This window comes from Nannospalax galili, unplaced genomic scaffold, assembly GCF_000622305.1.
Source record: "Nannospalax galili isolate Female #2095 unplaced genomic scaffold, S.galili_v1.0 scaffold235, whole genome shotgun sequence".
Lineage (NCBI taxonomy): Eukaryota > Metazoa > Chordata > Mammalia > Rodentia > Spalacidae > Nannospalax > Nannospalax galili.
The window spans coordinates 2,015,628-2,028,157 of record NW_008338118.1 but is presented as its reverse complement, the minus strand read 5'-3'; the positions used below and the strand labels follow the sequence as shown (position 1 = coordinate 2,028,157).

Sequence of the window (12,530 nt, the reverse complement as noted above, 5' to 3'; positions counted from 1 at the left end):
AAAAGAAAATGGAGTCATTGCTCCAACTGGGAAGCCTTCTGAAATTATTCAGAAAGCAATTAGAAAAGAAATGGCACATATATGTAATGATCATATACATTACACAGTTCAAGAGAAATAGTGATAGCATTTTTTAAAAACAGTATAGCAAATATCCATGCAGATTCTATTTAAAAATTTTGTTTACAATTCTGCTTAATTTGTAACCTAATAGTTATTTGTATTTTTTTCATGAACTTTATTTTAAAGTTCAGAAGAGTTGTAAAGTCATAATACTGCTTTGTAAACTGAACTGTGATGATGTGTCAACTATATACTCAATGTTTGCTGAAGCACTCAAAAATCTCCTGAGTATTAAGAAAATAAAACAACATCTTTTTCTTTGTTTGTTTGTTTTTGAGATGGTGTTTTGTTTTGTAGCCCAGGCTAACCTTGAACTGAAGATCCTTGTGCCTCCACCTCCTAAGTAGTGGGATTGCATCTATGTGCCACCAGCTGCATCATTATTTTTAAGGCAGAATGAGTAACTAAGTCATTCCACTAAAAATAATTTATATAGTTTGTCAATCCCAAGTCTATTATCATTTTCAGTTTTCCCTACGTACCATTTTAATTTGATATCATTAGAGAAAGAATTGTTATTAAACAATAGCTGTATATATAAAATTTTGTGGTTTTGTTTATATGAAGGCCAAAAACTCTAGTTTTAAAATTACAGTATTTTTAAAAAATATTTTATATATTATTTTTTATTTTATGTGTATGAGAGTATTGCTTGAATGTATGTAAGTGCAGTTGTTTGCGCAATGCCCTGTGGAGATCAGAAGAGGGCATGGAATTCCTCTGGAACTGGTTACAGGCTGTTATTAGCTGCTGAGAACCAAACCCAGGTCCTCTGCAAGAGTATCCAGTGCTTTTGATCACTGAGTCATCTCTTGGCCCCAACATTGCAGTATTTTAATATACTATACTTAAGCAGTTAAACATGTAGTGTTATATTTTTTAAAATGTGATTCATGTTATGATTTTCCTTGCCCAAAATCCATTGTATTTTTTCATTTTAACCAATGAAATTAAAATTGCAGTCAAACTTCAAATTTCTAGCATACTTGTTGATGTCATTTTCATTGTTATCATAAACCTAAGAAATTAACAAAATTCAGAACAAAAATTATGGACTCATCTGAAACAGAATATAGTCTTCTACTAGAGTAAATTAACAAAAATCTTGTTGAATTTTAGCAACAGTGTAAAAACCTTGTCCTTTTGTGACTGAGTGTAGCAAGACTGGAAATTCCTTTGCTGTACAGCCTCTGCCTCTCTGGTTTCCCTATGTGGGCATCCGGTGATATATTGATTCATTTCCTAGATTTTGCCTCTTCATTTTCCTATCCAATAACAGTCTGTTGATTACCTGCCTGGTATCATGTTTGCTTTGGCTCACTTTGATATTTTGACCTGAAATGACTGCTGCTACAGAAGATCCTGAATTTTACATATAAGCGTCCACTCTCACATCTAAGATACTTACACAGAAAGCTTGTTTTGTTCTGTTTTGAGGAATGGTTCCAAATTTAGTCACATTTAAATTCATGCAAAGCTAGATTCAAAGTTGTTTTTCTTCCCTACTTGAGGAAATATATGTTAGAACTTACAATTATTACTTATGTTTCTGAAAAGACACTAACATTTTAGGTATAGTTCATCCAAGAACTGCTAGTTTCATATATCCTAATATGAGAATGTTCGGGGCCTTTGTGATTTTCTGAAAGTGTTGCTTTCTGTTGGTAACATTATGAATAATGACTGTGGTACTTTGGTGGTTTGCCATAATAAATGTCAACAAATAAATCATTGCCAATTAACATTATTATCATTCAATATATGTAAAATATAGAGAGACACTAACTTACTTTTCCTCTTATTGTAATAAAATACCTGGGAAAAGTGCTTTAAGGAAGGAAAGGTTTATTTAGCTCACAGTTCCCAGTTACCATCCATCCTGACAAGGAAATCGTAGCAGCAGCAGCAGCAGCAGCAGCAGGAGTTTGAAGCAGCCAGTCACATTGCAGCCATTGTCAGGAAGCAGAGGGAGATGAATTGTCAGAGCTCAGCCAGGTTTCTCTTTTTATGCAGAAAAAAAGAGACCCAAGAACCAAAGCCAAGGAATGGAGCTGCCCTTTTGTAGAGTGGGTCTTTCCCCCTGAATTAAACTAATCAAGGAAAACACAGATCTAAATATTCTCTCAAGGGTGTTCCTGGAAACTTCTCTCATCTGAATCTAGATCCTGTCAAGTTGACAGTCAGCATTCACCATCATAGACAGATTCAGAAGCCCAAACATTTATATGTTGATATGTATAGATAAATTTCTTTTTCAGTCACTCATACAGACTAATATGAATCTTACTTAAGTCCCCAAAACTGTGCTTTACCTTCTATCGTGCTATATTCAATACAATGTTCTAATGACATCTTGTTGCTCCTTGGTAGGGATTAACTCCTTAAGGTTACATTATTAGAGAATGTAGGAGAGAGACAGAGGAGAAGGGAAGAGAAAAGGCAGGCAGGGAAAGGGGGGGAACAGAGAGAGAAGAGAAAACAGGAGAAAGGAAAAGAACATGAATTAGCTTTTGGAAGTGTCAGCATGCCGAGAGCTTGTAAAAAGTAAGATTCAGAAAAGCTGCATGTGAAAGAAGAAACCCCAAAGCATATGTGGATGAAGGAGCAGTTCACATGTTGAGACAGTTTCTCAACATGAAAAGGATGCTAACTTCCTTTGCACTAGCTTCCTAGGAGAAGCTAAGAAAAAGATTAGGTATGGATAATTTCCTTACTTGGGAATAATTTCTAAAAGCAGAATTAGAGAATATGGAGAGCAAGATGGGAAAAATGAAATTTGAACAAGTTCAATAAAATTTATTTGAAGAAATCACAAAAAAATGAATAAAATTAATATTTAGCATCAGAATTACTTTTATAAAGGACTGTGAATGTAGTTCAGGGATAGATGGATATAGAGGCTTATTTGGCATAGGCAAGGTCCTGAGTTTGATCCCTAACACAGTAGAGAACAGAAATAATCTGAAAGATATACAACTGTTCATTTTCCAGTTCAACAGAATCCATGGAAAGTGCTCTCTTGAGGTTTATAGCTATCATGATTTTTACTATGAGAGTCCATAGACTTCTACTATATCAGAGACACATTTTTAATTTTAGTAAATTTGAGTAGCATAACTGGTCAAAATGCTGAGAATAAGCAACTGTTGAGTGCCCAGCCCTAAGTGAGACACCTATGTTAACCCTCCAAGATACAGAGAACATCACAGAACTGTAAGAGCTGGTGGGGAGGAGTTCTGGGAAACAGTGTTTTCTGGATCTGACATGGCTGCTGGGGAGGAGAAGTCAGCTTTCTTTAGGGCTGTGGCCCCCGAGAGGCTACCAGTGATCTGGGAGATGCTCTCACACCCATGCGCATGAAGTGGCACCAAGTTGATCAAGTGGCTTTGATAAGAAAGTACATCAAGTGGGAAAGGAAAAAATGATGAGAGGGAAAGGAAGGAATTGGAGGAGATGGTATAGGGAATGGATTCGATCAAAATGTTATATGCATGTGTAATCAAGCAATAAAATTGGAGAAAACTTTATTTCACATTTAAAATTATGCTCTCGGAATAATAAGCAATGATAACCAAGAATAACAAAATACGAATTCAAGTGTCAGTTCATGTGGGGGACTCTCCTTATTTCATGTCCTCCACTGGTACCATTATTATTTCTTTTAACTATTAAAAAATTTTATTGAGAATTTCATACTTGCATATAAGGTGCTTTGATAAAATCCACACCCACTCCCTGCCCTCCAACTCCTCCCCTATCTCCCCATCACTATCACTTTTTCTTGACAACTTCGTGTACTTTCATTTCACTAGTATCATTTTTTTAAATATTTTATTTATTATTTCAATTTTTTATGTGTATGAGTGTATTGCCTGCATGTATATGAGTGCACCCGTGTCATGCAATGCCGTGGAGGTAAGAAGAGGGCTTCATATTCCACTGGAACTGGAGTTAAGGATGGTTTGTAGCTGCCATGTGGGTGCTGAGAATCGAACCCGGGTCCTCTGAAAAAGCAGTCAGTGCTCTTAACTGCTGAGCCATCTCTCCAGCCCCTGGTACCATTATTTTAACAGATGTGGTATCCCCTATCAGGAATCACATTATTGATCTCCATTTTACAGAAGATGTATGACAAACTGGGCTCCTATTAAATGAATACCTGAGAATGTAATATGAGCAGATTCAGAGGTGAAAATGTCAGGCAGGGACAAAGAATTTAAAAAAGAATTTTAGGCACTTTTGTCATTTCTAAGATGCAAACTCAGCATTCTTCCTAAACTTATAGGAAAAAAATGTCACGTGCTCTAGGGGGTGAGAGAACAATGTCTTAGCGTAGTGATATTTGCAGAAAGCTAAAGAAGCATGTAGAGGAACTTTCTACAAAGAGGAAAGAGTAAGAGCCAATCATTAGCAAATTTAAGAATAAATAAACAATTTAATGGACTAGACCATACTGGATGTAAAAATATAGTGGTGAAAACCAGGCAAATCTGCAAACAATGTAGACTCTAAACCACAGAAACAGCACTTTACAGTGTAAACACTGAGAAACACTTAAAAGGCTTTAAGGAAGAGAGTGAAGTAAGATGACCATTTGGGAAAGAGTCTCAGCCCAAATCATGAGGAGTAGCTTAGAATTAAAGACGGTTTATGATAAGGAAACTTGCATTTCCATGTATGCCATGTTGTTATTCCCTAGAGCTAAATTATGAATCAGCCATGTGCTCATCAAGACATCAATGGGCAAAGTAAATGTGATCTATACACAATGGAGTTCTACTCAGCCATAGGAAAAATGGAATTTTTTACTTTGTAGAAAAATACCTTGAACTCAATATAATAATGAGTCCCATAAAAACAAGTATCTTATTCTACCTCCTATGTGAAAGCTAGGAATTGAAAAAGGAAGAAAAAGAGAATGTGGAAGTAGAAGGACAACACTAGGTATGTGGAAGTGGAGGGAGAAGGAAAAGTGGGAGGTAAGAAAATAGGCGTGGGTGAAGGATCAAAGTATATGATATGTGTGTATGGAAATGCCATGATGAAACCCGGTACCTTTTATAACTCATATATGCTAGCAAAGAATTGCAAGCATAATAATTTTCATAGATTAAAGACTCAGAAAACCTATGTCCCATGTAACATTCCTCAGATATTTATCTAAGAATTTGCTCCAGTAACAAAAGTTGTTTTATACAATATCATGAATTATTGCTTGGATCTAGGAATAGCAATCCCAGGAGTGATGTTATAAACAGAAATCCCACAGGAAATTTTCTAAAGAAACTAAAGTGGATATCAGTTAGGATGTGTAAGCTAAACTGTGAGATCAAAGTTAAATCTAATTGTGAAAATTATGTTTAAAAACACAACAAACAAGAATAAATATCAACCATCAAGTGTTCCACCTGGTCTTCTGGTCAGTATATACATAGTCAAAAATATAAGCACTCTGGTTTTGAAATTTCAATTTTGAGTACAAAGTTATAACTGCCTTTGAGAAAGAACTGAAGGGAGAAAAGGGAAGAGGAGTGTGCTGCCTTTGTCCCATAGCTATCCAAAATCCTTCGATAATGCAAAACTGTTGTGTAGTTTTACAAAGGAAATGGGGATGAATGAAACCCGGGGTTATAATTACAGAGTGGAAAGGAAATTTTGGAATATGAAAGGTAGATAAATATTGTTTATGGCAAGAACTCAACAAATAATGCATGGAATTAATCTATATAAGAAATAGACCCAAACATACTATTAAGTGGTATGTATAAAACAGCTTCAAACATGGAAAAATACTGGTGAGTTTGAGAATTATCTATTATTCTTCATAATATTCACTCTTGTCATGTCTTATTTTAATATTTTACATAAATATTCCAATTTTCAGTAGGGATTTTTTATAGTCACTAATTCTAATGGGCTGTACTTTTGGTCTTATGTGTTTTGAAAAAAATTTGCAACCCTGCTTTGCATAAATCTGATTATCAATGACTGTTAAGTTCATTGATCTTCATAAATTCTGTGTTGCTACAACTAATAGAAACAGTGCTACATTTTCTTTCTTTGACTTTGCTAGCCTATGTACAACTTCTAACATTTAGTTTATATCATTTTCCAAGTACCACTGAGAGTCCCCTAAAAAGAGCTATTTTTATTTTTCATATCACATGGAAGTGCTGCTTTCATTTCTGTTGGCAAATCTTCCTTGGTGTGAGGAAAATAGATTGAAAGAATATGAGCTCCTGGTTTTCATAAGTGCTATGTTCTAATAAAGGTTTTTATCTAATTTCTGAACCCACAGTCATGGTCCTGCACCTATTTTCTTAGACTCTTTACTTACTAGCCTCTCTTCTTTTAAAATCTGGCTTCTGCTACTCATGTTTTTTGCTCTGTTTTCAAAGATAGATGTTTTTTACCTATATCCTTAACTTGAACCACCTCTTGGCCTCAACTGCTTTTAAAATGCCAGTCCGCTTTTTGCCAGCTTTCCCTTCACTTGACACATCGTCCCTTGGTGCTGTCTTAGTCATTGATGACGTATGTATTTCTTCCTCTGGGTGCCTGACCTACATATAAGCATGAGGACGTGCCATCAGTCTCTTAAACTTAGCTTGCCAAAAGCTGAATTTATTTATCTTCTGCTCTCACTCAGATATGCTTCCCTATGTCCTAAGATAACCTAGTTCTTGGCATAGAACAGTGAATTGAAAGTTTAGTACATGTTAAGATGCAAACTGCTGTGTCTCAAATGTAGACTTTGGATTCAGGAACTACTGGTAGAGACTGCAAATATGTGATTTCTAAAAAGTTACTAAGTGCTGCTTGTGTTTGATAATGATTTAAAAAGCATTCATCCAGGACTTGGGAGATGGATCAATGGGTAAAAGCACTTGCTCTCAAGTATGAGGACCTAACTTTGAATCCTTAGCACACAAGAAAATGCTAGGCGTAACCCTGTACTCGGAGCATTAGGGAACAGAGACAAGTGGATCCAGAGAACTTACAGGCCAGCCAGACTAGTTGAATTGGTGAGCTTCTAGTTCATAAAGGCACTGTCTAAAGGCAATGGGGCATATGATCCACATAGAGACTTTTCTTTTACTTTTTTTATTGAATTTTTGCAATTTCCACACAATATAGTTTGATGGTATTTCGATTCCCTCCCATCTTCACTACCCCCACTGACCCCACCCAATTTAATGTACTCTCTCATATAAGAGTACATTATACTCTCATATATATGTATATATATATATACTATAGAGCCTGATTTATGTTCCTAAATGTCCTTTGACGTGGGTCCATACATCCACTGAACCCACCAAGAGTCCTATTCCTGTAAGACACTGTTTCTCTCCCTCCCAGTATCCATCAATTGCTAAAAGTTTTTTAGATTGGGTTGGGATTTTTTTTTATCTACTTCCTGATGAATGTGATGGGATTTTGTCTGGCTTGAGCTTGCGTATATCTTGTTCATGTTGTCACCATTGCTGTGAGTTCATAATAGAACACCTATTTCTAACCTCTGCCTCTTAAAGCTCAGGAATCATTGTGTAAGAGAAGGCAGAAAGTCAGAGGGGGTGGATGAACACACAAAAACAGCCTTCCACACAGAGAGACTTTTTAAAGATGTAGGTTCTGATTATAGATGTCTGGAATGAAGCTTAAAATTCTCCTCTTTAATAACCTCTCAGACTAAGTGCATACTTTTACATACGTTTGATGATAGGCAGCAAGGGTATTATTTTAACAAAATTTATGTGAGATTTTTTTATAAAGATGAAAGGCAAACATATAAATGAATCCAATCTCTAGAATTAAGACTGAAGACGTGCCCTTCCCAAAAGCATACCATCCTCAAGTTTAGTAACTAGCTGTGTAAATGAAATTGAAAATCCCAGATAACACTCAGCTATAAAATTATGTCTTTCTAGCCTCACCCTGATTGTCTCCCACATCCCCAATTTGAAGCCTGACATCGTCTCTTAGTGCTCATTGCTTTACAGGCATCTGTGTCAATTATGAATTTATGATTTTCAAACAGCTGCCAAGCTATCAGCCTCTGGGCTGAAATTTTAATGAGGATCAAATCTTGTACCAAAAGGTTTAAAATAAAAACCATTTCTACTATTCAAAGTTACAAATTTCTTTTTACAAATGAAGAGCCAAACTGCAACTTTATATTTCTTTTCAAATTCAAGTAGTAAAACATAGCCTACCTTTGCCTCCTCCCCACCCCAACCCCCCCCCCTTTTTTCTCCCATCACTGTTTCAGAGCTACACTCTTGAATTCACTCTGAATTCCTGCCATGTCTGTTCTCATCTGATTCCTTTCCAGGTGTGGTTACCTATATAAGCTGCTTTACACAATACGTGGCACCAAGTGAGTACATTAGAACTTAGTGCATTAGTGCCTTCCTCTGGAAGGACTTCTTTTCTTTACTGAGCATCCCATGTTGTTGAATATAGTGCAACAAAGTGATAGGACGACTTGTTATACAGCCTAACAATGTTTTCTGTTCTTTTTCCTTTTCTTATAGTACAAGCAAGTCGAGCAATACATGTCCTTCCATAAATTACCAGCTGACATGCGCCAGAAAATACATGATTACTACGAGCACAGATACCAAGGCAAGATCTTTGATGAGGAAAATATTCTCAGTGAACTCAATGATCCTCTGAGAGAGGTAAGGTTTATTGAGGTTGATCTCAGTGATATATTGCTGTAGTTTTTTTCTATTGTCATGGATGTCCTTTAGTCCATGTTATGACACAATTCAAAACAATAATCGGAACTCCATGCTAACACATTAATTTTTTACCTTTATTCGCTCCATAATTTTTCCTAAAAGTCTTTAAGTTGTTTAAAAAAGAATGTCAGGCAATTGATCCTTTATGATTTTTGAGTATTCTGTTTTCTATATCCCTGGCTCTTAGAAATGTTTTCTGTGGTCTTCTTGTCTACATGTTCCCTATATTCTAGGTTTTATGCTTAGCAATGCTCTTCATTTGTTTAGCTTTCATTTTTGACATTTTGCTCTCACTACTGTACATTTTCTCTGGTCATCCATGGCACTCTGATCAGGAAATGCTAACCTGCTTCCAGCAATTCATTTCTTGTTATTTCACCGATTCTTGGCAACACCAGTAACTGCCCCTTTGCCATGCATCTTCTCCCATCCCTTCCTAGAAACCACTAGTCTCATCACTTCTGAACCAAAAGACGTGCTCTTCATTGCCTCACGTTTTTTAAAATGTTGCCTTGCTCTCTACTTCTGTTACCAAATTTCTTATAAGGTTTCTATGTAATCACTATGTTATGATTGGGTCTTCGCTTATGAACCACAGCCGGTAACTCCTTGAACGCTGTCACTGCGCTGCCGGTTATCAATCCTTTGTCTCTGTGGCTGGAAGTGCTTTGTTAGGCTGCTGCGTTGAGCATTGACTGAAGCTTTGGATTTTCATTCTCTGCCTCGATTCCGTGCATTTAACTCTCACTTTTTTCCATGAATTCCTTTTTCTGAAAAGCTATACGATGTGCCCTGATCCCATACAAGCCACACAATGAGGTCGTTTCCTTCTGTCCCTTATCCACTTAACTTTTAAAGTCTTTCTGTAAATTTTTAGTCATTCCTTCAGATCACTCTGAATGCAAACAATTAGCTTTGTTTTAACTTTTGTTAAAAGCCTGTACCCAAGGGCTGGAGAGATGGCTTGGCAGTTAAGAGCAGTTAAGAGCACTGACCGGGGTTTAATTCCCAGCACCCACACGGCGGTACAAACCGACCTTAACTCCAGTTCCAGGGGCATCAGAAGCCCTCTTCTGACCTCCGCGGCATTGTACGACATGGGTGCACTCATATACATGCAGGCAATACACTCATACACATAAAATAAAAATAATAAATAAAATTTAAAAAATCAATAAACCTGTACTCTGTAGATCTAATCTGGAATACAGGTCGGTAATACCTCTCACATGCCTGTCTTACTTCCCGCGGCCACCACCCTAGCTCAGTTCCTTGGACTTGGACTATTTGCCGTTTTCTCAGGTCTTGGGTCTATTTTCCCTTAACTAATCTTCAGAACAATATGGCAAGACAATCTTTCATATACATGATCTCCTGAGGCTCTGCTCAGAAACTTTCAGTTGTTACATTATGAATTAAATTTTTCTGCATTCTGAAACTAAGTTCCAATTTTCCTGTCTGCTACTGCACTGAAATGTTACCGTGTCCTGTTGCCAAACTGGGCAACTTGCTCTTGCGAAAACAAACAAACAAAAAATGAGACTGTCTTACTCCACATCCTATGTTTTCCAGAAATGTCACATCTTTTGGCAAAGTCTGGTACAAATCACGCTTTATTTCTTCCCTTTTGATTGGATACAAGGCTACGTTTAGTCTCTCCACTCCCAGAACACTTAGTCCCTACCTTAGTGTACCACCTAACCTTTCTGACTACTTTACTAGCATTGTTTTATTTCTTCTTATTTACCTTAGAATTTACTGAAACACAAGAGCCAATATTTTTGCTTAGTATTTCTTTCTTAAAATTCTTCGCAGTTAACAGAAATTAAATAACACAAATGCTTTCATTTTCTCTTTTATAACCATCTTTAAATTGTAATTGCTCTATCCACTAACACTTATTTGTATTTTTTAATATTTTATTTATTATTTATATTTTATGTGTGTGGGTGTATTGCCTGCATGTATATGAGTGCACCCGTGTCATGCAGTGCCACGGAGGTCAGAAGAGGGCTTCAGATTCCCCTGGAACTGGAGTTAAGGATGGTTCGTAGTAGTCATGTGGGTGCCGGGAATAGAACCTGGGTCCTCTGCAAGAGCAGTCAGTGTTCTTAACAAATGAGCCAACTCTCCAGCCATGACTTATTTGTATTTTTAAATGCCATAAAATATACAAATGAGTTCTGACGATAAAATAAATGCCTTCAGGATATTGCTGCAGCCTTTTTTTTTTTTTGGATTCATTTCTCAGTCAAGTTAGAATGTATAAATCTTTTTGTTTTGTAGGCTATGACTGAAATAAATTTTCTTTTTTAATTTTTTTTAAACACTATTTCTTTTTGGAATACAGACCTTCTGCTTTTTGTATTTTTAATCTAAATCTTTTCGATACACTGGAACCAGGTGAATTCTCTGAGAAGTTCAAAAGAAGAATGGGCTAGGTCACAGGATGGAGACAAAGGAAGGCACTTCAAGACATGTTAACAGGGACAGCAATAAAGTCAAAAGAGAGGAAATATTATAGAGTTCAGACTTTATCACAAAAAGGCAGGAAAAAGTTAGGGTCACAACCTAAAATCTCACAGAAGAATGTGGAAAGCTGACAGAAGTATAAATGGCTGCCGTGTTGACTGGAATGGAGTCCGTCTGATAACGTCACTCATTTCTTAGAACTTGACCATGAAGTACCATCCCCTAAAAGAAATACAGTTTCCTTAACATGACAAAGAAGCGTTTTCAAGGCTCTCCTCTATCTTTGTGTCTTTTTGTTAATTCTTCACCAAAAGGATATCACTGATAATTTACTTCCAAAAAGTGCTGGTCCTTCTTCCACTCTCTGTGCTGCCCTGACTTCAGCCTTCCCTACTCATCTGGCTTGCACCCTCCGGGAGTGTTCTCACCCAGCATTTCCTGCCTCATAAATTTCCCATGACCAGTCTGTCTCTGTCTCAGTGTTTATCATTTATGAATTTATTGTCTCTTTCATAACTAGAAGCCTTTTGAAGATAGAATCTGTGTCAAAAACTGCATTTGTCTCTCCAGCAACAGCACATACCAGTAACTCATGAAATATTTACTGAGCAGATAATTTTTATTATCAGAACCATGAATGAAAACAGAGTAAGAATCATGGCTACTAATTAAAATTAAAGCTTCTAGATGGGAAAACATTTACCATCTTTTAAAAAGTGAATACTTTTGCTTCTCTGGCATCAGAATCACACAGAAATCTATATTTTATGTTCTAATGGGTTGAGAATTAAAAGGGAAAAAAGTATGAGAATAGAAAGGTGAGTGACATGCAAAATGACAGCTGTCCAGTTATCTTTAGTTGTTACATTGACACAGCCCATGGTAATATGAAAGGAAAACTTTGATTAAGGGATTTCCAGATCATTGGCCTATGGGCATGTCTGTTGGGGAATGTCTCAATTCTTAATTGATATAGGAGGTCCCAGCTTGTTATGGGCAGCTCCATCCCTAGACAGGCTGTCCTGAGCTGTATTAAGAAAGATACCTAACATATATGACAGAATGCATGATATCTGGTGGGGAGGGTCTATGAAGGGGTACAGAGAGGGGAGGTTTTCAAAATATGATTAAGATATATGAAATACACAAAATTCAATTATATATATAATTATATATAATACATTGGAG

At 36.5% G+C, this 12,530-nt stretch overlaps 1 protein-coding gene across 1 annotated transcript in view; it reads left to right on the top strand.

Annotated features, from left to right (window-relative positions):
* The window catches only part of Hcn1 (hyperpolarization activated cyclic nucleotide gated potassium channel 1), a 420,581-nt gene that overhangs the window by 306,897 nt on the left and 101,154 nt on the right, over nt 1–12,530 (top strand). Inside the window, exon 5 of the mRNA XM_008832935.2 lies at nt 8,661–8,807. Coding sequence (XP_008831157.1) covers nt 8,661–8,807 — 147 coding nt within the window. The remainder of the gene's footprint in view (nt 1–8,660; nt 8,808–12,530) is intronic.